At 47.5% G+C, this 26,596-nt stretch overlaps 1 protein-coding gene across 1 annotated transcript in view; it reads right to left on the reverse strand.

Annotated features, from left to right (window-relative positions):
- LOC310697803 (inositol polyphosphate 5-phosphatase OCRL-like) overlaps window positions 1-26,563 on the reverse strand; it is a gene marked incomplete at both ends in the record, with an annotated part of 51,420 nt that extends 24,857 nt beyond the window's left edge. The window contains 5 exon segments of the mRNA XM_083484434.1: window positions 20,989-21,042; window positions 23,275-23,417; window positions 23,525-23,645; window positions 24,700-24,882; window positions 26,414-26,563. Coding sequence (XP_083340560.1) covers window positions 20,989-21,042; window positions 23,275-23,417; window positions 23,525-23,645; window positions 24,700-24,882; window positions 26,414-26,563 — 651 coding nt within the window.
- Window positions 26,564-26,596: the final 33 nt, after the last annotated feature.

A 26,596-nucleotide genomic window follows, 5' to 3' on the forward strand; every position in this document is an offset into this window, starting at 1 on the left:
TACTCTATTTCCGTTCGGAACGCATTGTAGTCCTGGGGTTTCCCCCCAAACTTGTGTACCAGCCCCGGTACCTTCCTTGCGATGGGGGTGGGTCTGACCTGAGCATCCTGAGCTCGCCTTTCGTCCAGCCGCGCCGTCAGGAGAGCTACATGCTGTTCCAAGTCTCGGTTTCTCTCTACCAGACCTTGCACTGCAGCTGCTTGCTCCGTCTCTCCGGCTTCTCTGGTCTGGCTCATGGTGCTGCCTCTCTGGAGCTACGCACACGCAACGTCAAGGACTGACGGATTGCTGTAATGGGTTTAGGGGTTGATCGTGCTTAAGTTGCCGCCACTCCTGGCTAGGTTACCTGGTTAACCCTTTCTGACTGAGCAGCCTCCAGCATCGTGACTGTCTCAGTCGCTGGCAGAATCTGTCAGTGGGTGTTTCTTAAACCTTTTCCAGCATAAAAGTTGTTTGACGCCAAGTCTCCTCCTACTCTCCCTGCGCGGAAGTCTTCTGCGCAGGGAGGGTGTGGGCAGCGGAGTACCTGTACTCTCTCCGCTGGTCTCCGGCGAGGAGTCTTGGAGCCTCCTCCCCGATTCCCCCACCTGCCCCCCTTCTCCACTGGTGTTACGCTGATTTCCTTCCCCAGCAGATGGGCTGCCTCTCTCCCTACTGGGACCCTCTCCTGCATCCCTTTGGAGCCTTCCCTCCGCCTCTAGCTCCGATGGCAGTTCCCTGACAGAATGCTTAGTTTCACTTTTAATAAAGAACTGCGCAACTGGATGTATGGACTGCTGTCGCCATTGTTACATTGTTATACTTTGGAAAAATACCAGCAACGTTTTTGGAGGAGTATTTTAACAGATAAAAGGGGAAGTTTTATGCACTGTAATAATCTGACTTTTGAAATTGAACAATGCCACAGGTTTTAAGGGTTGATGGTGAGCTTCAAAATTAACTTCTAAAAAAATACTGCCCCCCCCACTCCCACTCCCCCCCTTTCCTTTGCCGTTGGAGTATAAGACCATCTCAGAAGCGTTTTAGTGTGGTTTTAATGAATGGATAAGGCTGGAAACTGGCTGAGATCGTCCCTCAGGAGAATCCTGCTTTGGATATAATTTTTATTTTTATTTTTTGTTTTTGTCTCCCTTTTTCCTTTTTTTGTGGGACTTATTTTATGGATTTCTGCTACTTCTTTTTTACTTCCTTCATTGGATTAATATGAGATTGGAGAGTTTGAAGACTACATTGGATTATAATTGGAGTATAATTAAAATCTAAAACAACTGGCAATAACAAAACTGAGAAAATATATCATTTTTTACTCTTTTTTATGGTTTGGTCCTTTTCTTCCCCTGTTGTATTTTATCTTCGAAATGACGGAGCAGGATTACGCACGAGTAACTCCCAACCACTACAGCAATCTGTCTGTCCCTGAAAGTTGCTCGTGCGCTACAAGCAGAAGGGGGCATCATGAGTAAGACCGGAGGAGCCGGAGCCATGGGAGGGGCGGCTGGAGGCCAATCGCTGGAGGAGAGAAACCGCGATTTGGAAGAGCACATAGCCATCCTGACGGCGAGGCTGGACGAACGACGGTCGCTGGATGTTCAGGGGAAACCCACCCCCATAGCGAGGAAGGTACCGGGACTGGTGCACAAGTTTGGGGGAAAGCCTCAAGAATATGGGGCGTTTAGAACAGAAATAGAATATGCCTTGAAACTGCAGAAAAATGATTTTGAAAATGACGCAGCCAAAGTTGCTTATATTGTGGGGCACTTGGAGGACGGGGCGAGAGAGTGGATTCGGCCGCTTATGGCGACGCAGAATGACACCATGGAGGATCTATCAAAATTCTTTCAGGCGATGGATGCTATGTTCAGTAGCGATGTGCAGCAGAGTGTGACCAAACGGGAACTGCTAAGCTGTAAGCAGGGAGAAGGGTCAGTTAGAGACTATTGGTCACGTTTTGCCATGATTGTTCATCGTCTGGGGTGGCAGCTGGACTCGGAGCCCATACAAATGCTATTTGAGGAGGGGCTGTCACCAACGGTCAAGGATGAGCTTTCGTGTGCACCCCGCCCACAATCTATGGACCAGCTGACCAAGGCAGCCCTTGCGATTGGAGTAAGACAGGAAGCGCAGGCTCAGGAGAGGCGGGAAGGGAGAGAGCAGCTTTGTCATGACTACCACATTCCTAGAATACCTAGGCAGACTTCCCCGCCGGCGGAGCCAATGGAAATAGGCGGTGCGCGCGCCCAGGAAGTTTCAAACGCCAGCGGGAGTCGCAAAAAGGAGGGAAAGGATGTAAAAACGACCAAGAAATGTTTCCTTTGCCAAAGGCCAGGACATTTTGCCAGAGTCTGCCCACAAAGAAAGGCCTGGCAAGCAATGGTGGGGGCCGTGGGGGGCGAGGAGGAGGAACCCCAGACTCCGGAGCAGGGAAACGGAAACGCTTGGCTGCCAATCAGCGGGCACAGCAGCCGAGCCAACAACCAATGAATGTGCCCAAACCAGATTCTCCAAGAGCAGCAATTGCCATTGAGGTGGTGCTTGAGCTCCCAAATGGACACCCAGTGAAGGTTCAAGGTATGCTGGACTCAGGAAGCTCATGCAATTTTTTTAACAGGGACTTTGCCTTAGAGCATCAGCTTCACCTGCTACCTTTGGATGCACCTCTGCAAGTCACCACCATTGATGGGAGGGAGCTGATTGGGGGGGGAGTTACCCACCAGACCCCACCAATGAGAATGAGAGTGTCTAGGCACTCAGAGACAATCGCCTTCCACGTTGCCTCATTAGCGGGTCCCCCAATAATATTAGGCATGAGCTGGCTAGCGCAACATGATCCGGTGGTGGCGTGGCATCAGAGGACCGTCAGCTTTGGGTCTGACTACTGCCTGCAGCACTGCCTAGGCGGGGAAACGCCAAGGATGAGCGTAGCCAGAGTGGCAAGCACTGCAGTGGAGGGTAAAGGGAAGGTGCCACCACAATATGCTGATCTGAAGGAGGTTTTTAGTGAAAAGGAGGCAGATAGACTGCCACCCCACAGGCCGTTCGATTGCCAGATCAATTTGCTCCCTGGGGCGCAGCTGCCGGTGGGTAAGCTGTATGCCATGTCAGACAGAGAGATGAAGGAGTTACGGGACTTTATCAACAAGAACCTAAAAAGAGGGTTTATAAGAGAGTCCAAGGCAGTGGGGGGCAGTCCAGTATTTTTTGTGGACAAAAAGGACACTGATAAACCGAGACTGGTCGTGGACTTTAGGGGGGTAAATTTGGTGTCAGAACCTGTGACTTTCCCGATGCCCAGAATTGATGACATTCTGACGAGAGTGAGGAAGGGAAAGATTTTCACCAAGCTAGATCTGAGGGGGGCTTACAACTTGATCTGGATGAGAGAGGGGAATGAATGGAAGACCACCATGTTCACACCCCTGGGGGCTTTTGAAAATCTCGTTATGCCTTTCGGATTACAGTCAGGCTCCGCCTGTTTTCAAGCTTTCATGCACCACGTGTTGGGGTCTCTGCTTTACAAGAACTGTGTAGCTTTCCTGGACGACGTCTTGATTTATTCAGAAAATGAGGAGCAACATGTGAGAGATGTCAGGGAAGTGCTACAACGTTTGCAGAAACACCAGTTGTGGGTCAAGCTAGAGAAATGTCAGTTTCATGCCCGAGAGGTGGAGTTCCTGGGGTACAAGTTATCTGACAAAGGCTTAGCGATGGACCCAAGCAAGGTGCAAGCAGTATTAGAGTGGAAGACCCCAAAGACACGAAAGGATGTGCAGAGGTTCCTAGGTTTTGGCAATTTCTACAGGAAGTTCATCAAGAACTTTGCGCACTTGACTGCCCCAATCACGGACTGTCTCAGTAGTAAAAGAAAGTTTGGGTGGACGGAGGAAGCCCAGCAATCCTTTGAAAATTTGAAGAAGGCATTTGCGTCGGAGGAACAATTACTACATGTGGATTTGGAGAAACCAATGAGGGTGGAGACGGATGCATCAGACAGAGCCATCGGGGCGGTTCTGTTGCAGCCAGGACTGAACAAGCAAGAATGGAAACCGTGCGCCTTTTTCTCGAGGAAGCTGAGCAAGTCGGAACAAAACTATACCGTGTACAACAGAGAACTGCTAGCAATTTACGCCGCCTTTCGTCGGTGGCGCCATTTGCTGATAGGGGCACAGCATAAGATCCAGGTCTATAAAATTTATGCAGGAATAATGGCAAAGAGACTAAAAAAGGTATTACTGAGTATTATCCATGAAGACCAGGCGGGTTTCCTTCCTGGCAGACAAATGAGAGATAACGTGAGGAACATAATAAACATATTGGAATATCTGTCAGTAAGGATTGAGATACGAGCAATATTAATGTTTGTAGATGCCGAAAAGGCATTCGACAACATATCATGGGATTTCATGCTGAAAAATTTGGAAAATATGGAGATCGGGGATGATTTTTACAACGGAATAAAGGCCATATACACCGAACAAATAGCGAAGCTGATAGTGAACAACGTGATAACAGAAGAAATTGAAATATCAAAAGGGACTAGACAGGGCTGCCCGCTCTCACCCCTGCTGTTCATATTGGTCCTAGAAATCCTTCTGAATTCAATTAGGAAAAATGAAAGGATAAAAGGGGTGAAGGTAGGCCAAAATGAATACAAAACCAAAGCTTTCGCTGATGATTTGATCATTACGGTGGAAGACCCGATGGCCAGCGTAAAGGAAGTGTTAGAGGAAATTGGTAAATTTGGGGAAGTGGCAGGCTTCACATTAAATAGGAAAAAAACTAAAATGCTAACTAAAAATATGGAGCAATCAATGATTGAAGAGTTCCAACAACAAATGGGAATTGAAGTTGTTAAAAAGGTTAAATATCTCGGAATTTGGATTACACCAAAAAATATTGATCTGTACCAGAATAATTATGTTATGATATGGAAAGGAATTAAGAAGGACCTGGAAGGATGGGGAAGGTTAAAACTATCCTTTTGGGGTAGAATAGCAATGATTAAGATGAACGTGCTACCCAAATTACTATTTTTATTTCAGACGATCCCAATATTAAGAGGAGCTAAAAATTTTAAGGAGTGGCAGAGATCGATTTCAAGATATATCTGGCAGGGCAAAAAAACGAGAATTAAATATAAACTGCTAACAGATGCAAAAGAGAGAGGAGGATTTGCCCTGCCAGACTTGAAGTTGTATTACGAGGCATCATGTCTTTGCTGGGTAAGAGATTGGATAAAGCTCAAAAACACGAAATTATTGGACTTAGAGGGATTCGACAATAGGTTCGGGTGGCACGCTTATTTATGGCAGGAGGGTAAAAAAGGTCATCAATCTTTTGGAAATCATATATTCCGGAAATCGCTAATCGAAGTATGGATCAGATATAAAAATATATTAGAAAGGGGGGTACCACATTGGCTATCCCCTTTAGAGATGATGGGAATTAAGCAACTCAATATGAGAAGTAACTGGGTCACATATGGAGACCTGGTATTCAAAGAAGGGGACAAATGGACAGTTAAACCATATGAACAAGTGAAAGAACATGTACAGGACTGGTTGCACTATTGGCAGATAAGTAATATGTTAAAAAAGGAGGTGAAAGAAAAAGGGTATGAGGAAAAGGATTCGAAGTTCCAAACAGAAATTGTTAATAATGATCATAAAATCATATCAAAAATGTATAAAATCCTACTAGAATGGCATACGATGGATGAGGAGGTGAAAGAGGTAATGATCCACTGGGCCAGAGATCTAGGGTACAGTATAGAGCTGGAAGAGTGGCAAAAGATATGGAATCAAAATCTGAAATTCACAGCATGCATAACACTAAAAGAAAATGCCATGAAGATGGTATATAGATGGTACTTAACACCGGTTAAATTGGCCAAAATGTATAAGATCTGTAATAAATGCTGGAGGTGTAGAGAGAAAGAGGGCACGTTTATGCATATGTGGTGGGAATGCGAGAAAGTGAAGGGTTTCTGGGGAAAAATATATGATGAAGTAAGGAAAATGCTACAATATAGCTTTGTTAAGAAACCAGAGACCTTTCTACTAGGGATAACCAGAAGGGAAATTAAAAGGAAGGATTTCAAACTTTTCCAATATGCAATAACTGCCGCGAGGACACTGATAGCTCAAAGGTGGAAACAAGAACAAGTACCGACTCTGGACGAATGGAGAAATAAACTAATTGATTATGTGGAATTAGACAAACTAATGGGGAAAATTAGACTTCAAAGAGACCATAAGTTTTTGGAGGATTGGGGAAAATTTAGAGAGTATTTGAAAACTATATGTGAGGAGAATACAACGCTAGTGTGTTTTAAAGAGGCTTTGTGAAAAGTGAGGAACATCGCAAAAATGTAAATAAGGATATAAAGAAATTACTTAAAGGTGATACTATATATTAAGAAATGTGTAAATAGGAGAATTATTATGGATGACTGTCAGAGGAGTGGAGGGAGGTTCAACAAACTAAAATACGTGATGTGGAAAATGGAAAGATGGAAGTTTTTATAGAAAATGTAATAAAAAATATTTGCAAAAAAAAGAGAAAAAAGATCCAGGTCTGCACAGATCACAAGAACTTGGAATATTGGCGGACAGCACGGGTGCTCAACCAGAGACAGATCCGCTGGGCGCAGGAGTTTTCCAAGTTTTCCTTCGAAATCCAGTATGTGCCCGGTGAGCAAAACGTGAGAGCAGACGCTCTCTCATGGAAACCAGAGTACTTCGAAGGAAAGGGGCCGCCGGAGACCCGCCATGTCATACCTGAGGACCGATGGGTGTGTGGGGGTACTCTAGTGGGCACGAGAGAACTGGCCGGACTCACTAGGGACGATGAATTCGCCCTGACAAAAATCAGGGAACTCCAAGAGGGGAGGGGAGCACCAGAGGGGTTTGAAGAGAAGGAAGGGGTGTTGTACTACAGGGGGGCGCGTACCGGGGGAGGCTCTAAGAAGAAGGGTACTCAAACAACTACATGACACCCCCACAGCGGGGCACTTTGGGCAACACAAAACCATGATGCTGGTGACCCGACAATTTTGGTGGCCACGGGTGAGGGAAGATGTACGGGAATATGTAAGAGGGTGTGACCGCTGCCAGAGGGCCAAAGGGGAACGCACGATGCCAGCAGGTTTGCTGGAACCCTTACCCACGCCAAACAAACCCTGGGAGGTGGTGTCAATTGATTTCATGACGGATTTGCCCAAATCGAGGGGAAAAACAGCAGTGATGGTAGTAGTCGACTTGCTAACCAAAATGTGCCATTTTATCGCCTGCTCCCATGCAGTGACGGCAGAAGAAACGGCAAGGTTGTTTGTAGAACACATTTTCAGGCTGCATGGCGCCCCCTTGAGGGTTTTGTCTGACCGCGGAAAACAATTTACTACCCGGTTCTGGAGGAAGCTCATGAGCCTACTGCAAGTCGAGGTCAGCTTCTCGACAGCGAGACACCCAGAAACCAATGGGCAGGCGGAAAGGGCAAACAGTGTTCTCCAGCAATACTTACGCGGCTACGTTAGCGAAAGGCAGAATGATTGGGTAGAGAAACTAGCGCTAGCAGAATTTGCGTACAATAATGCTGCACATGTGTCCACCGGTATGAGCCCCTTCTTGGCCAATTATGGGTGTCATCCCAGGGCATTCCCGGGTAATGAGGAACAGAGCTGGAGTGTGCCTGCAGCTGAACAGTTTGTGGAAGAAATGGAAGCGTTACATCAACAGCTCAAGACGAACCTAGAAAGGGCCAAAGCCAGTTACAAGAAGCAAGCAGATAAACACCGGAGGGAAGGGGAAACCATTAGGGTGGGGGATCGCGTGTGGTTGTCCACTCAAGGGTTACCCTTTAAGGGAGGATGCAAGAAGTTGCAGCCCAGAAGACTGGGCCCGTTTGAAGTCATACAACAGATAAACCCAGTAGCGTTCAAGCTCAGGTTGCCCGACAACATGAAAATACATCCCGTGTTCCACAGGTCCTTACTCTCACCACACAGGGAGGGGCGGGAATTCGAGGGGCGGGAGGTAGAAGTCTTGCCACAACCACAGGTAGAAGAGAGGGAACACCAGAGCTCGGCTGCAGAGATAGTGGACTCAAGGTGGCGAGGGCGGCAGGTGCAGTACTTGGTGGCGTGGGAAGGAGAGCCCTGGTCGGAAAACACGTGGGTGCCAGCAGAGGCAGTGGGCGATGAGCACATGGTGGAAGTGTTCCACCGACGGTTCCCAGATAAGCCCAAGCCCTTAGAGCGATTCTGGGAAGAACAGTTCAGCACCACAGAGGAGGAAGAGAGTTTCGAAGGGTTTTCAGAATCCGAAGAAGAATCGGATTGGGAGAGTCATTCCTTGGGTGGGAACCTTGGCAGGTGGGAAGAGGTGTTCACACTCACAGATGAGGAGGACAGCTCTTTCAGGGGTTTCCTTGGCTCGCCGACCCGAGAAGAGGCTGCAATAGAGCCCCCGGGTCGGAGGGGGAGTGAAGGGGGCCCTGGGAGAGAGGTGGATGTCAGGGAACTGCCATCAGAGGCACGGGAGAAGGAAAGGGTCTCAGATTCTGCAGGGGAAGGTCCAAGCGCTAGAGGGAGACTCAGCCGGGAAGAAGGGGAAGAGAATGAGTGTAACACCTTGGGATCAGGGAGAGCAACGGGACAGGGAGGTGCAGGGGCTCCAAGACTCTTCGTTGGAAGTTAGCGAGGAGAGCCCAAGCACCCCGCTGCCCACGCCCACCCTGCGCAGGAGACTCCCGCGCAGTGAGAGGCGGAAACGATTGGGCGTCAAACAACTCTTATGTTGGCAACGCTTTAAGAAACGCCCACAGACAGATTCTACGAGTGACTAAGGGCAGCCACGCTAAGATGGGCTGCGCAGTCCGGAGGGTTTAACCAGGCAATCCGACGCTCAAACGGAGCAGGATTACGCACGAGTAACTCCCAACCACTACAACAGGAAATGAGGGAAGTGAGGAGAGAGGAGGAGAAAATAAAGGTAGAAATGTCGGAGATTAATAAAACACAAGAAGAAGTCTTGGATGCGATTGCTATGAATGAATTGAGGCAGCGGGAGACCAATTTGAGGTTGAGAGCCGTACCAGAGATACAGGGTGAAAATATTAAAGAAAGACTGATTGCAGAAATAGCACAATGGTTAGAACTTCAACCAGAGGAGGTAGCTATGACAGTGCAAACTGCATTTAGAATGAAGATAAGAACAACCAAGACAAGGAAATTCCTGGGAGACTGTCTAATTATATTCAAGGACAGAGAAATGAGAAATATGATCTTGCAGAAGAACAGAGAAAAAAGATTGAATATCAATGGGAATTATATAATTATTTTTAAAGATATACCGAACAGGCTGTTGAAACGGAGAGATCCATATAAACCATTGGTGCAATTTTTAATTTTTTTAAAAAAATAATATTTATTACTTTTCCAACAGTTTAAACAATACAAAAAAGAACAATAAAATACAATACAAAAACACTACAAAACACTAACACATTAGACTAACAAAACAGAACAAAAAACACATCAAACAACATCAAATTGACATCAAACAATTTCGATATCTTATCTTTCATTCACTTATTTCAACGACCTCCTCACACCTCCCTTTTTGTGTTCCACTTCTGTTAATTGTTTCAGCAATTCCTTTCCATCTTCCTCTGTTTTCTATCCTATAATTATCTTAACACATTCTAACCTTATTTTTTCCTTTAATACTCTATTAATCTATTTATACTTAGTTCCTTATAACATTTCTACTAAAGCCATATAACTCCATTCCAACATTTTTCTAACATTCATTAATTTTACAGTATTTCTGTAATTAGTCTTTAAACTTTTTCCAGTCTTCTTCCACCGACTCTTCTCCCTGGTCTCGGATTCTGCCAGTCATTTCCGCCAATTCCATGTAGTCCATCAACTTCATCTGCCATTCTTCCAGGGTGGGTAAATCTTGTGTCTTCCAATACTTCGCAATCAGTATTCTTGCTGCTGTTGTTGCATACATAAAAAAAGTTCTATCCTTCTTTAGCACCATTTGGCCGACCATGCCCAGGAGAAAGGCCTCTGGTTTCTTCAGAAAGGTATATTTGAATATCTTTTTCATTTCATTATAAATCATCTCCCAGAATGTCTTAATCCTTGGGCATGTCCACCAAAGGTGAAAGAATGTACCTTCAGTCTCATTACATTTCCAACATTTATTGTCGGGCAAATGGTAAATTTTTGCCAGCTTGACTGGTGTCATGTACCACCTATAAATCATTTTCATTAAATTTTCTCTTAGGGCATTACATGCTGTGAATTTCATACCTGTGGTCCATAACTGTTCCCAGTCAGCCATCATTATGTTATGTCCAACATCTTGTGCCCATTTCATCATAGCTGATTTCACCATTACATCCTGAGTGTTCCATTTCAACAGCAAGTTATACATTCTTGACAAATTCTTAATTTTTGGATCTAACAATTCTGTTTCCAATTTTGATTTTTCCACCTGGAAACCAACTTTTTTGTCCAAATTGTATGCCTCCATTATTTGATAATAATGGAGCCAATCTCGCACTTTGTTTTTCAATTTTTCAAAGCTCTGTAATTTTATTCTGTCTCCATCTTCTTCCAGAATTTCCCAATATTTCGGCCATTTGGCCTCCATATTGAGTTTTTTCTGTGCCTTCGCTTCCATTGGTGACAACCATCTTGGGGTTTTATTTTCTAACAAATCCTTATATCTTATCCAAACATGAAACAATGCTTTTCTAACAATATGATTTTTAAACGCTTTATGTGCTTTTACCTTATCATACCACAAGTATGCATGCCAGCCAAATGCATTATTGAAACCTTCTAAATCCAACACGTCCGTGTTTTCAAGAAGCAGCTGTGATGGGACGATGAGCTGCTTGTGCGTAAAATCCAAGTCCCTCAGAGTTTGCTCAAGTTTGCAAACCTCTGTCTGTAACAGAGCCCCTTAAACATGGCTCCGTCAGTCGCTGGCAGATTCCGACAGTGGTTGCTTTCGGAATCGCTTCCAACATAAAAGCTCCTTAACGGAAACACGTCTTCTGGACTCTCTGCGTGACAGTTTCCGGCGAGGAGTGGGTGTCCCTACAGGAGGTCCTGAAACCTCCCCACTGTTCTCGCTGGAAGTGTCTCTGAGCCATCCCTCCAGCTCACTTTCCCTCAGCTCACCTCCTCTCCCCCTACTGGTTCCCTCTTCAGCTGCTGAGTCTCTCCCAACCTGTGTGAGCCCTTTCACCTCCCTTCCTTCCGATGGCAGTTCCCTGACATCCACCTCCCCTCCAGGGCCCCCTTCACCCCCTCCCGCCCCCTCCTCTATGGGCGGTGAGGAGGCAAAACCCCGGAAGGAACTTCCTTCATCTTCCGATGTCTCGAACACTTCTCTCCACCTGTTGCGGTTCCTGGTCTCGAAGTACTCCTCCTCCTCAGAGTCCATCTCCCCTTCCCCTTCCGAGTCCGGGAATCCTTCCAACTCCTCATCATCATCATCTGTGGTCCCAAAGTATTCCCTCCGGAACCTCTCCACAGGCTGAGGTTTCCTTGGGAACCTTTGATGGAACGTTTCTATCAATACCTCGTCATTGATATCTTCTGCCATTACCCAAGTGTTTTCTGACTCCAGTTCTCCTTCCCACGCTACCAAATACTCCACCTGATCCCCCTTCCACCTGGCATCGAGGATTTCTGCCACATGGCTGCTGCATTCCCTTTCTTCTATGACCGGTCCCCGAGTGGACATCCCTTCTCGTCCCCCCTCATACGGTGACAGTAACGACCTGTGAAATACTGGGTGCAGTTTCATGTGGTTGGGTAACTGGAGCCTGAAAGCCACTGGGTTGACTTGTTGAATGACCTCAAAGGGACCCAATCTCCTGGGTCTTAATTTCCTTCAACCTCCCTTGAACGGCAACCCTTGGGTTGACAGGCACACCCGATCTCCCACCCTTATGGTTTCACCTTCCCTTCGGTTCTTGTCTGCCTGCCTCTTGTATTCTTCCTTCGCCCTTTCTAAGTTGAGTTGGAGCTGACGATGGATTGCTTCCATTTCTTCTACAAAATGTTCGGCTGCCGGGACGCTCCATCTCTCCCCTCCTCCCCCTGGGAAAGCCCTGGGATGACACCCATAATTAGCCAAAAAGGGGCTCATCCCTGTGGACACATTCTCGGCATTGTTGTAGGCAAATTCCGCCAGCGCCAACTTTTCTACCCAGTCATTCTCTCTGTCATTGACATAACACCTCAGGTATTGCTGGAGGACACCGTTTGCTCTTTCCGCCTGCCCGTTGGTTTCAGGGTGCCGGGCAGTTGAAAAGTTGACCTCCACCTGCAGTAAGCTCATGAGCTTCCTCCAGAACCTGGAAGTAAATTGTTTTCCTCTGTCTGAGACCACCCTCAATGGCACCCCGTGCAACCTAAAAATGTGTTCTACAAATAACATCGCTGTCTCTTCCGCCGTGACTGCATGCGAGCAGGCTACAAAGTGGCACATCTTTGTTAGTAGGTCTACCACCACCATGATGGCTGTTTTCCCCTTGGACTTCGGCAGATCAGTCATAAAATCTATCGACACTGCCTCCCAAGGTCATTCTGGGGTTGGCAAGGGTTCTAATAACCCCGCCGGCGCCCGCCTCTCCCCTTTGGCTCGCTGGCATTGGTCACACCCTCTTACATACTCCCGTACATCTTCCCTCACCTTGGGCCACCAAAATTCCCTGGTGACCAACCACATGGTTTTGTGTTGTCCAAAATGCCCCGCCGTGGGGCTGTCGTGCAACTGCTTGAGTACCCTCCCCCTTAAGTCTCCTTCAGGGATATACACTGCCCCTTTGTAATACAAAGCTCCATTTCTTTCCTCGAAACCCCCTGGTTCCTCTCCCTCACCCCTAAGACCTCTGAGCTTATTCTGGGCGTATTCATCATTCTCCGTTTCCTCTACCAGTTCTCTTTCCCCCACCAATGCTGCCCCACACACCCAGCGGTCCTCTGGGATGACATGTCTCTCTTCGGGTGCCCCCTCCCCTTCCAAATATTCAGGTTTGCGTGAGAGAGCGTCCGCCCTAACATTTTCTGGACCTGGCACATAACAAATTTCAAAATGGAATTTGGAGAACTCCTGGGCCCATCTCACTTGCCGTTGGTTGAGCACTCGTGCCGTTCTCCAATACTCTAAGTTCTTGTGGTCCGTGCACACATGCACCTTATGTAGTGCCCCAATTAATAAATGCCTCCATCTCCTGAACGCTTCATGAATGGCTAGTAGTTCTCCGTCATACACCGTGTAGTTCCTCTCAGATTTGTTCAGCTTTCGCGAAAAAAAGGCACACGGTCTCCACTCCGACTCCACTCCACTCCTCCTCCCCAGGCTGCAGAAGCACCACCCCCACTCGCATCGGTTTTTGTAAATCCACATGCAGGAGCTGTTCTTCCAAAGCGAACGCTCTTTTCAGTTCCTCAAAAGCTCGCTCCGCCTCCGCCGTCCAAACGAATTTCCTCTTACTGCTGAGACAGTCCGTAATGGGAGCCGTCAAGGGGGCAAAATTTCTGATGAACTTCCGATAGAAGTTTCCAAATCCAAGGAATCTTTGCACATCCTTCCTTGTTTTCGGTGTTTTCCATTCCAGTACCGCTTGGACCTTGCCAGGATCCATGGCCAATCCCTTGTCCGACAAGCGGTACCCCAGGAATTCCACCTCCTTGGCATGAAACTGACACTTCTCTAGCTTCACCCACAGCTGATTGGCTTGCAGTCTGCCCAACACTTCCTGGACGTCTTTTACATGCTGCTCCTCATTCTCTGAATATACTAACACGTCATCTAAGAAGGCCACACAATTCTTGTAAAGCAAAGGCCCCAGGACGTGGTTCATAAACGATTGAAAGCATGTGGAGCCTGCTTGTAGGCCGAAGGGCATAACTAAATATTCAAATGCCCCCAAAGGGGTGAACATGGTGGTTTTCCATTCATCCCCCTTCCTTATTCGTATCAGGTTGTACGCCCCCCTCAGGTCCAGTTTAGTAAAAATCTTTCCCTTCCTGACCCTTGTCAAAATGTCATCAATTCTGGGCATCGGGAAAGTCACTGGTTCTGACACTGCATTTAAGGCCCTGAAGTCCACTACAAGTCTAGGTTTGTCCGTGTTTTTTTTATCCACAAAAAACACTGGGCTGCCCCCCACCGCCCTGGACTCTCTGATGAACCCTCTCTTCAGGTTCTTGTCAATGAACTCCCTTAGCTCCTGCATCTCTCTGTCTGACATGGCGTACAGCTTGCCTACAGGGAGCTGTGCCCCAGGGAGTAAATTGATTTGACAGTCAAAGGGTCTATGTGGGGGTAGTTTGTCTGCCTCCCTCTCGCTGAAGACGTTGCTCAGGTCGGCATATTGTGGGGGAACCTTCCCCTTCTCCGTTACTTCCGTCCCTGCTAGAGTGGCTCTGGCCCCTCCTTGAGCCTCCCGCTCTTTGCAGTGTTCTAGACAATGTGCTGACCCAAAGGAGACCACTCTCTGATGCCAGCCCACTAGCGGATCATGTAACGCTAGCCAGCTCATCCCCAAAATAATAGGAGCTCCTCCCAAGGTAGCCACATTAAACGCTATTAGCTCAGTGTGTCTTGCTACCCTCATTATCATTGGGACGGTCTGCTGGCTGACTTCTCCTCCCAGCAGCTCCCTTCCATCGATCGTGGTCACCTGCAAAGGGTTACTTAAAGGGATAGTCTGTATCTGGTGCTCAGCAGCAAACTCCTTACTCATGAAATTGCAGGAGCTGCCTGAGTCCAATAGCGCCTTTATCTTTAGTGGGTGTCCGTTAGGCAGCTCTAGTAACACCTCTATCACTAGGGCAGGTTTAGGAGGTTCCGGCGTGGGCACTTTCACTGCTCTTTGGCCTGGCTGCTGTGCCCCGACGGTGGCAGCCAGGCGTTGGCTTTTACTTGCTCCGGTACCTTTTCCTCCCTCTCCCCAACAGCTCCCGCCATTCCTTGCCATTCCTTTCTTTGGGGGCAGACTCTGGCAAAATGACCTGGCTGTTGGCAGAGATAACATTTCTTGGCGCCCTTCCCCTCCTTCTTCCGCTCTTCACTGGGCTTTGAAACTGCGCGCGCGCGCGCTGTTCCAATTTCCATCGGCTCTCCCGGCGGGAACAGTGGCTCTGGAATCTCTGGAATGTGAAGCTCCCTCCAACGTTCCCCCTTCCCTTCCCGCCTCTCCAAGGCTCTCGCCTCTTGGCGCGCTCCTATGGTCAGCGCTGATTTGGTCAGCTGGTCCATAGACTCCGCCCTGGGTGCCCGGGAAAGTTCATCCTTTACCGCCGAAGAAAGCCCTTCTTCAAAGAGCATTTGAATGGGTTCCGCCGATAGATCCCACCCCAATTTATGGATCAACATGGTAAACTCAGTCCAGTACTCACGAACAGATCGGCTCCCCTGTTTGCACGCCATTAACTGTCTGCGTACCACTCCCTGCTCAATATCGCTGGAAAACATCAAATCCATGGCACGAAAAAACTTCCTCGTGTCCTTCAGGATGTCATTATTCGTTGCCATCAGGGGCCTCACCCAGTCTTTCGCCCCCTTTTCGAGATGCCCAATCACAAAAGCCACCCGCGATTCCTCGTCGGGAAAGTCATCAAACTGCAGGTTAAGGGCATATTGCATCTCTGTCCTAAAGGCATGATAGTCCTTGGGCTCCCCCCCAAACTTCTGCACCAATTCTGGCACCTTTCTGGCGAGCGGGGTGGTTTTCCCCTTCTCTGCATCTTGAGCCCTCCTCTCCTCGAGCCTCGCCGTCTGCAGCGCTAGCTGGACCTCCAACGCCCGGTACCTTTCCTCCAGGCTTGGACCCGCTCCAGCTCCTGCTTCTCCGGTTCCGGCTGGGTTGCTCATGATGCCTTCTCCTGCACAAGCTGCTCACGGAGACTGTCGGAATGCTGTGATGGGACGATGAGCTGCTTGTGCGTAAAATCCAAGTCCCTCAGAGTTTGCTCAAGTTTGCAAACCTCTGTCTGTAACGGAGCCCCTTAAACATGGCTCCGTCAGTCGCTGGCAGATTCCGACAGTGGTTGCTTTCGGAATCGCTTCCAACATAAAAGCTCCTTAACGGAAACACGTATTCTGGACTCTCTGCGTGACAGTTTCCGGCGAGGAGTGGGTGTCCCTACAGGAGGTCCTGAAACCTCCCCACTGTTCTCGCTGGAAGTGTCTCTGAGCCATCCCTCCAGCTCACTTTCCCTCAGCTCACCTCCTCTCCCCCTACTGGTTCCCTCTTCAGCTGCTGAGTCTCTCCCAACCTGTGTGAGCCCTTTCACCTCCCTTCCTTCCGATGGCAGTTCCCTGACAGCAGCCATTCTCTCAGCCAGCAAAAAGCAGCTGATTCATAATAAAGTTTAAGGTCTGGCAGGGCAAATCCACCTCTTTCTTTGGCATCAGTTAATATCTTAAATTTTATTCGAGGCTTCTTGCCCTGCCAAACAAATCTGGAAATATCTTTCTGCCACTTCTTGAAACAATCCATCTTATCCAAAATTTGCAATGTTTGAAACAAAAACAACATCCTTGGCAATACATTCTTTTTTATCACAGCAATTCGGCCTAACAATGATAACTTCAAATTTGTCCATATTTCTAAGTCCTTTTTCACTTCAGTCCAACATTTTTCATTATTATTATTCACTTTCTTAACCAATGTTAATCCTGTCTCCTCCTGAAACTTCTCTCTCTCATTCATAGTTAAGTTTTCCTCTAAGACCTTAGTTTTCGTCTTGTTCAACTTAAAACCTGCTACCTGTCCGAATTCTTGAATCAGAAAGTGAAATATTTAGGGGTTAACATGACTGCTAAAAATGTGAATTTATTTAAGGAGTGAACCTTTCCTGTCCGAGCAGCCACTCACCCGTGGCTGTCTCAATCGCTGGCAGAATCCATCAGTGGGCGTTTCTTAAACTTCTTCCAGCAAAGAAGCTCTTTGACGCCCAGTCTCCTCCTACTCTCCCTGCGCGGAAGCCTTCTGCGCAAGGAGGGCGTAGGCAGCAGAGGACTCTTCCTCTCCCCGCTGGTCCCCGGCAAGGAGTCATGGGACCGCCTCGCCGATTCCCCCATCTGCCCCCCTTCTCCACTGAAGCTATGCTGATTCCCTTCCCCAGAAGATGGGCTGCCTCTCCCACTCCCGGGACGCTCTCTGGGATCCCTTTGGAGCTTGCTCTCTCCCTCGGACATCAGTTAATATCTTAAATTTTATTCGAGGCTTCTTGCCCTGCCAAACAAATCTGGAAATATCTTTCTGCCACTTCTTGAAACAATCCATCTTATCCAAAATTTGCAATGTTTGAAACAAAAACAACATCCTTGGCAATACATTCTTTTTTATCACAGCAATTCGGCCTAACAATGATAACTTCAAATTTGTCCATATTTCTAAGTCCTTTTTCACTTCAGTCCAACATTTTTCATTATTATTATTCACTTTCTTAACCAATGTTAATCCTGTCTCCTCCTGAAACTTCTCTCTCTCATTCATAGTTAAGTTTTCCTCTAAGACCTTAGTTTTCGTCTTGTTCAACTTAAAACCTGCTACCTGTCCGAATTCTTGAATCAGAAAGTGAAATATTTAGGGGTTAACATGACTGCTAAAAATGTGAATTTATTTAAGGAGTGAACCTTTCCTGTCCGAGCAGCCACTCACCCGTGGCTGTCTCAATCGCTGGCAGAATCCATCAGTGGGCGTTTCTTAAACTTCTTCCAGCAAAGAAGCTCTTTGACGCCCAGTCTCCTCCTACTCTCCCTGCGCGGAAGCCTTCTGCGCAAGGAGGGCGTAGGCAGCAGAGGACTCTTCCTCTCCCCGCTGGTCCCCGGCAAGGAGTCATGGGACCGCCTCGCCGATTCCCCCATCTGCCCCCCTTCTCCACTGAAGCTATGCTGATTCCCTTCCCCAGAAGATGGGCTGCCTCTCCCACTCCCAGGACGCTCTCTGGGATCCCTTTGGAGCTTGCTCTCTCCCTCGGACACTGATGGCAGTATGGCAGTTCCCTGACAGAAATGTTTAAAAAGGATTTTAAAGAAAGAGGTTTTGATGAAAAAGAATCAAAATTTCAAAAGGAAATAATAAATAATGAGTACAAAAATTTATCTAAAATGTATAAAATGTTGCTGGAATGGTACACAAAAGATGAGGAAGTTAAATCGGTTATGATACACTGGGCCAGAGATTTGGGTCATAATATACAGTTCAATGACTGGATAAAATTATGGAATGAAAATATAAAATTTACGGCATGCACTGCGTTAAAGGAAAATGTTATGAAAAGGGTTTATAGATGGTATATTACACCTGTAAAATTGGCAAAAATGTATAAAACGTAATAAGTGTTGGAAATGTAAAGAAAAAGAGGGAACATTTTACCATATGTGGTGGGATTGTAAGAAGGTGAAGGGTTTCTGGGAATTGATATATAATGAGTTGAAAAAGATGTTGAAATATACATTTGTTAAGAAACCAGAGGCCTTTCTTTTAGGAATAGTAGGAAACGAGATAATGAGGACTGTAAACTTTTCCAATACGCAGTAACTGCAGCGAGAATACTACTCGCCCAAAAATGGAAACAGGAACAACTACCGACGTTAGAAGAATGGAGAATGAAACTGATGGACTATGCAGAATTAGATAAACTAACGGGGAAGATCAGATATTTACGTGACCAAAAGTTCATCGAAGATTGGGGAAAATGTTCAGATTATTTGAAATGTATATGTGATGAGCAAACAACGCTAGTGGGATTTCAAGAAGCTCTGTGAATGTTTGAGGAATATTGTGTTGAAGAAAAATAAGAGGGTGAAGGTATATAAAATGCAATATAAAAATTAGGAAATGTGTAATTAAAAAATTGAATAATGGATGATTGTTAGAGAGGCTGAAGGAAGTCCAAAAGAGAAAATATGTGATAAATTTAGATTGGATATTATAAATGTATACTGGAAAATTAATAAAAATTATTTATATATATATATATAAAAGAAAATGGTGTCTATTAACAGCCACTGTTGTGCTGGAAGACCAAGGTGAAGTACTAGTAGGTTAAAGGCAAAGGTAAAGGTAAAGGTAAAGGTAAAGGTAAAGGGACCCCTGGTTGGACAGTGTTCTCAAAGCTACAAACATGAGTCTGACCAAACTGCAGGAGGCAGTGGAAGACAGGAGTGCCTGGCGTGCTCTGGTCCATGGTGTCACGAAGAGGCGGACACAACTAAACGACTAAACAACAACAACAACAAAGGGACCCCTGACCATTAGGTCCAGTTGTGACCGACTCTGGGGTTGCAGCGCTCATCTCACTTTATTGGCCAAGGGAGCCGGCGTACAGCTTCCGGGTCATGTGGCCAGCATGACTAAGCCGCTTCTGGTGAACCAGAGCAGCACACAGAAACGGCGTTTACCTTCCCGCCGGAGTGGTACCTATTTATCTACTTGCCCTTGGACGTGCTTTCGAACGGCTAGGTTGGCAGGAGCAGGGACCGAGCAAGGGAAGCTCACCCCGTCGCGGGGATTCGAACCGCCGACCTTCTGATCGTCAAGCCCTAGGCTCTGTGGTTTAACCCACAGCGCCACCCGCGTCCCTACTAGTAGGTTAGCCAAGTGCAAAAAAAGGGGTATACCTGCTGAAATCCTATCTTATACCCAATTATTAAAGGTACAGGATGCCTGTGCATTTTTGCCCCATGTCATCTTAAATTACTTTGCTGCATCACACGACAGGAAAATCCTCTAACTCAGGAGCAGCAGACACGTGGCCCTCACAATGCTGCAGAACTCCAATTCCCATCATCCCTGATTACTGGCCATGATGGCTGGAGCCAACAGGAACTGCAGCTCAGTAACATCTGGCAGACCACAGGTTAGCCATACCTACAATATGCAATGTTATATGTACCAATAAACCATACAAACTGTTAACAACCGCCAGAATACACCCCAACACTATGAGCAACTGCAAAACCATCCTCTTGCATCCTACGTTGGCTCCCAGGACGTTTCTGAGCACAATTCTGAGTGTTGGTGCCAACCTTTAAAGCCCTAAATGGCCTCAGCCCTGAAAGAGTGTCTCCATCCCCATTGTTCAGCCCAGGCATCAGGGTCCAGCACCGAGGGCCTTCTGGCGGTTTCCTCACTGTGAGAAGCGAAGTTACAGGGAACCAGGCAGAGGGCCTTCTGAGTAGTGGCACCTGCCCTGTGGGACACCCTCCCGTCAGATGTCAAGGAGATAAGTAACTATACAGCCTTTAGGGAAGTTTTTAATGTTTTATCATGGTTTTGCGTATGTTGGAAGTCTGAGGCTGCCCCCCTTGCCTTCCTTGCAGCATCCTTCTCAAAGGGCTAAGGCATGACTACGCTCACAGAGTTTAAATCCACCGTAAGGTGCAGCAATCAGGCCTCTGTTTCAACACAAAATACCAATGATCCTTATGCCAAGTGGGAGAAAGGTTGTCAACATGATGAACACACAAACCTTGGAGAGAAAAATGTAGAACAAAAAGCATCAACAATTTAATTGGACTAAATGGAAGTATCTGCTGATAAGAACATATGAGCAATGCAGATTTTCCAGATCGATGCAAAACCTAGAGCAGGAAACCTTAGACCTTTAGATATTGCTGGACAGCAGCTATGCTGGGGCTGATGGGAGTCCAACAACATCTGGAGCGTGTGCTGAGCTAGGAAAGCCCTGTAACTGGGAAATTGCAGAGCAGTCCTACTTATTCCAAGGCAACCCTCCAACTTAATTGGGACTTGCTTCTAATTCAGGTTGCACAAACCTGCAACCTTAAAAAGCATTTGTAGAAGTCGCAGTCATCCTATGTTCTTTGCTCCTAACTGCCTGAAAGTGGTTTCTCTAGCCTAGGGTGGGGTATCCCAGACAAAGGAAATAAACAGGGCAATATCCTAAACCACCACATATAACACAAAGATCTCTCTCACCTGGTCGTAGGTCAGAAGTCTCTGAAGCTCATTTTTAGTGATCAGATGACAATGCTGGAAAAAAGCAAAGCAACCACAGCTACAGGCTAGCTCACGGGGGCGGGGGGCAGCCTGCTGTCACTTCCTGCAATATGTAGTAAGACTGATAACTAGGATTGGGCAGTATGATCATATTAGGCTAGTGCTCTGTGAACTAGACTGGCTCTTGAACTGCTTCCAGGCCCAATTCAGAGCATCCCATTTGGCCTTTCAAGTGTTTCAAGGTTTGGGAAAAGGGTACCAGAAGAAGGCCCACTTATGTTTGCACTGCCTCTCCACTGACTAGAATCCCTTTCCCAGGGAACTCCTGCTCTTTCAAGCATGGCAGGGCCTTTTCAGTCATGGCACCCGACCTTTCAGAATAATCTCCCAAAGAGGTTCACCTGGCCCCTGCTTTGATGTCCTTTCAGCAAAGACTTTTAGAATTTACCCTGGTTCTTGAATTCATGGGCAGGGAGCTTGTGGCCCTCCAAACCCTGCTGTAGTACACAGGAACATAGGAAGCTACCTTATATTGAGGCAGACCATTGACCCATCAAGCTCAGGACTGACAACAACAACAACAACAATAACAATAATAATAATAATAAGAATAAGAATAATAATAATAATAAGAATAATTATTATTATTTATTATTATTATTTGTACCCCGCCCATCTGGCTGGGTTTCCCCAGCCACTCTGGGCGGCTTCCAACAAAGATGAAAAGTACACTAAAATGTCACATATTAAAAACTTCCCTGAACAGGGCTGCCTTCAGATGTCTTCTGAATGTCAGATAGATGTTTATCGCTTTGACATCTGATGGGAGGGCGTTCCACAGGGCGGGCGCCACTACCGAGAAGGCCCTCTGCCTGGTTCCCTGTAACTTGGCCTCTCGCAGTGAGGGAACCCCCAGAAGGCCCTCGGAGCTGGACCTCAGTGTCCAGGCAGAAGGATGGGGGTGGAGACGCTCCTTCAGATATACTGGACCGAGGCCGTTTAGGGCTTTAAAGGTCAGCACCAACACTTTGAATTGTGCTCGGAAACATACTGGGAGCCAATGTAGGTCTTTCAAGACTGGTGTTATATGGTCTCGGCGGCCGCTCCCAGTCACCAGTCTAGCTGCCGCATTCTGGATTAGTTGTAGTTTCCGGGTCACCTTCAAAGGTAGTCCCCCTTAGAGTGCATTGCAATAGTCCAAGCGGGAGATAACCAGAGCATGCACCACTCTGGCGAGACAGTCTGCAGGCAGATAGGGTCTCAGCCTACGTACCAGATGGAGCTGGTAAACAGCTGCCCTGGATACAGATTTGACCTGTGCCTCCATGGACAGCTGTGAGTCCAAAATGACTCCCAGGCTGCGCACCTGGTCCTTCAGGTGGACTGGCAGCAGCAGCTTTCAGGCAGAGATCACGCCCAGCCCGATCTGCACACACTGGTGACTGAGCCTGGAACTTTCTCCATGCAAAATGGCCACTCTGCTTTCGCGTTACTGCCCTTAACAATCTGCAACTCCCACCCCGATCACTGGAGAAGTTGCCCACATTTGCTATAATCTATTCTAATACATCTCTGCCACTCGATTTATGTTGCTCTCTACTGGCTGCTCTAGTAGAAACCTTAGTGGTGCAGCTGCAGCAGCAGGGATCGCCGACACTGCACCCTCCTGGTGTTGCTGAAGTGGAACTCTCATGAGCCCCAGTCAGCAAGGCCAATTCTTAGCAATTATGGGAATTTTGGTCTATCAACATTTGGAGAGCACTATGCTGCCTGCCATAAAGAAGGCTGATCACCAAAGAATTGATGCTTTTGAATTATGGTGCTGGAGGAGACTCTTGAGAGTCCCATAGACTGCAAGAAGATCAAATCTATCCATTCTGAAGGAAATCAGCCCTGAGTGCTCACTGGAAGGACAGATCGTGAAGCTGAGGCTCCAGTACTTTGGCCACCTCATGAGAAGAGAAGACTCCCTGGAAAAGACTCTGATGTTGGGAAAGATGGAGGGCACAAGGAGAAGGGGACGACAGAGGACGAGATGGTGGGACAGTGTTCTCGAAGCTACCAGCATGAGTTTGACCAAACTGCGGGAGGCAGTGGAAGACAGGAGTGCCTGGCGTGCTCTGGTCCAGGGGGTCACGAAGAGGCGGACACGACTAAACGACTAAACAACAACAAATGCTGCCTACCCTGAGCTACACACAGGCAGGAAAGTTACAGAAACATGACTCAGTTTGCTTCTCCAGATAGCAGAGACCAACAAGTTACATCCTTGTAATCCTGGTTTCGGCGCTCAAAGTCTTCCACGTGGGCAGCAAGGTGGGAATTGACCATGCAGAAGCTGGTATTGTTGCAGACAAACCTCACGGCCACACACCCCTTGTTACCCTGCAGGGGCGGAGCAAAGATGCCTGTTAGTGAGCAAGCAGGAAAGAGGGGGAAACTGGTTGGCAGAGATTAGAAAAACAGATAGACAGACAGAAAGATAGACGTAGGGAATTCCGCTCTCAGGGTCTACTCCCCATCTTCCCCATGATGCCTGTGCCCACTGTCTCCCTCATCACTTCCTTGATGCGGCTGAGCTGGTCCTTCCGGACAAAGATGAGCAACATCATTCCGACTAGATGGACCAGCTGCACCTAGAAGATGCAAGGTACTGGGATGTCTACCAGCTCTGTTCATTGCTTGCTGTCCTGGGCCAGCTGGATGCAGATTGGAGTGGCAGGGGGCGCCAACTGGGGATCCCCCAAGGGAAGAAGGCTCAGAGCCAGGGAACTGGTGGGGGGTCGTCAGAGGGAGAAGAGGGAGCAGACTGTGAGCAAGAGGAGGTGTTGGAAACTGAAGAGGCAGGAGGGCAGGAAGATTCTGTGGCAAGCAGCAGCCCAGAATCCGAGGCAGAAGTGGAGACGGGGTCAAGAGGCAGAGATCAGGCAGGCTGCTGAAGAAGCCAGGGGGTCTCCCCATCCTGCTGCGATCAGCTCCCCTCCCTGCTGGTCTCCCAGAACACAGAGAAATTAAGAGGAGGGAGCAAAGACAGGCAAGGTGCCAGAGTCTCAGGTTGCTTGGGAAGGACCAGGGGGAGGAGAAGACTTCAGAGAGTGGTGGGAGGGTAGCAACCTTCAGCCTTCACAACTACCTCACTGGGGCAAGAGCTGTTGGGAAAGGTTTCTCTGATCACGAGGCCTGCACGGTTTGGGTTTCTTTGAATAAAGAATGTTGGCTTCTTTTGAATAAAACACCACTGACACCAGGTGTTTTTGTTAGGGTGTGAAACCTAAGACGCTGGCAAGTTAGCAATGTCATGTAACTTTAAGTAGTCAAGCTCGTTAAGTTGTTAAGTTGCTCAGTATATAAAGAGTGTTTGTTTTCTCTGTGTGTGGGGCGTGAAGCAAAAATGTCCGAAAGCTCCGGAGGTGTTTCTGTTATCTTTCTGCAATAAACCTGTCTTTGGAAAGACAGGCTTCCCTGTGTCGTTATTTCTTTGCTGCTGAGACTTTGAAGTTTGTACTGCAACAAGAATCTCTGCACTGGACTTAATTAATGCTCTGCAAAGAGAGCTGTTGCTGGTGGCGCAGCGGAAGCGTTTACTGGACCAGTACACAAACTCTCTTAGTTTTTTCTTGCTGACCTCCTCCTCACTCCTGCTCCTGACAGCTGTCTGGCTGCTGAAGAAATGGGTGGGGTGGGACTTACTTTCTTGTACTTGGATTTGGAACGCAAAGCCTTTTCCACAGCTGTCAGCCACTCTTGCTCCTTTGTCGAGTCCAAGTAGAAGAAAGCCTCTGTGCTCAGGTCCAGCTCCTGGAACCGAATGCCCAAGTGCCAAAGAGAAGGATGTGGAACTGCAGGAATAGGACTCCAATCGGAACAGACGTGCTGGTTAAATATGCAAAGACAACAGGAGTGTGCAAGGGCAGGCAAGATCAGGACCAAGAACAAACAACTAATACCAGCCACTTCTTCCTCAGCTTAGCTATTCGGGGCCCCAAAGGAGCTTTGCTAATGAAAGAAAAAAAGCTTTTCCCTTGTATTTTTAAAGTTGTGTCAGCCAGCCTGATATCTAAGCACTATCCCAGTAGCCACAGGCAACCAGAAATTCTTTGAAGGCAAGTGAGTTGGTTGATCTCTCCATTCTTCCTTCACCTGGCAACCTGGTTTCCAGGCTGGCTTTCCGGGAGCAGAAAACCACCTCTCAGATCTGCTGTGCCAAGCTTGTTTGCTAGAAGATTACCCCGTAACACCCTTGTCCTCTTTGCAAACCTCCTAAATGGCTAGCCTTCTGTGTTTCCATGCTGGCCATGAAAGAATGGGCATTCCTGACTCTGAAAACAGCACAGAAATACAGCCTGTCTAGTAAAGGGGTAAAAAGAGCAAGCTAAACAGCCTCTGTAAAACAGTAGCATCTAAAGCTGCTAACCACATACTGATAAACATATCATAAAAGCAGACATGAAAAACAAATGGCCACTGGGTACTACTAACAGTGGGACACAGGTGGCGCTGTGGGTTAAACCACAGAGCCTAGGACTTGCAGATCAGAAGGTCGGTGGTTCAAATCCCCGCGACGGGGTGAGCTCCCGTTGCTCAGTCCCTGCTCCTGCCAACCTAGCAGTTTGAAAGCACGTCCAAGTGCAGATAGATCAATAAGTGCCGCTCCGGCAGGAAGGTAAACGGCTTTTCCATGCGCAGCTCTGGTCCGCCAGAAGCGGCTTAGTCCTGCTGGCCACATGACCCGGAAGCTGCACACCGGCTCCCTCAGCCAATAATGTGAGATGAGCGCCGCAACCCCATAGTCGGCCACGACTGGACCTAATGGTCAGGGGTCCCTTTACCTTTACCTTACTACTAACAGTACGAGGAAATAACCAAAGCAAAAACTTTGTTTGAAGTAGTAAGCTTAGCATTATGCGGATGACCCACACCAAGTGTTGGGGGGGGGGTCACACCTCCCTGTCCTCCAGCACAGCTTTTAGGAGGAGTTCCAAAGGTTTTGCTTCAGTTTTGGATTAACTGCATCTTGTCACAATGTCTGAAGCTGCACAAACCGCTTCATTTGAACCATGGCTCATTGAAACAAGCCAACTTCCAATCGTGGGTTTACAAAGCTGGTAAAATGAACCACCATAGGATCTGGACACACCAAACTGTGGTTAATTTAAAATCCAAGTGGAAGCTTCCCAATAGGCTTGGGGTGGGGGAGAGGTGTGCAAACCTGGAGGAGAGGCTGCCGTTCTGCTCATCATATGAAGCCACGGTTCAGTATGTGGCACCAAGGAAAATTGCCCATCACAACTAATACTTTCAATTACCCACCCATGTGGCCTGAGTGAACAGGACAGACTTTGCCTGGCACCCAACAATAAAGCTGTCATGTAGATGTCGCTTTCTCCAGCCCCAACTCTGATACAGGTTCCACTGGTCTTTGCACTTTTGCATGATCTGACCTGAAATTCTGGGTGTTGACATATTCCTTCTCTCTCTTGGCGAGGACGTGCTTGATGAGTCCCTCTCTCTGTCCGGACTGCGTATGTGTGGAAGGCACAAAGAGCTTGCGCATAGTGTGCGTCATTGGGGTTGCTTCTTGCTCATG

This window comes from Podarcis liolepis (assembly GCF_965112155.1).
Source record: "Podarcis liolepis genome assembly, chromosome: W".
In the NCBI taxonomy this organism is placed as follows: Eukaryota; Metazoa; Chordata; class Lepidosauria; order Squamata; family Lacertidae; genus Podarcis; species Podarcis liolepis.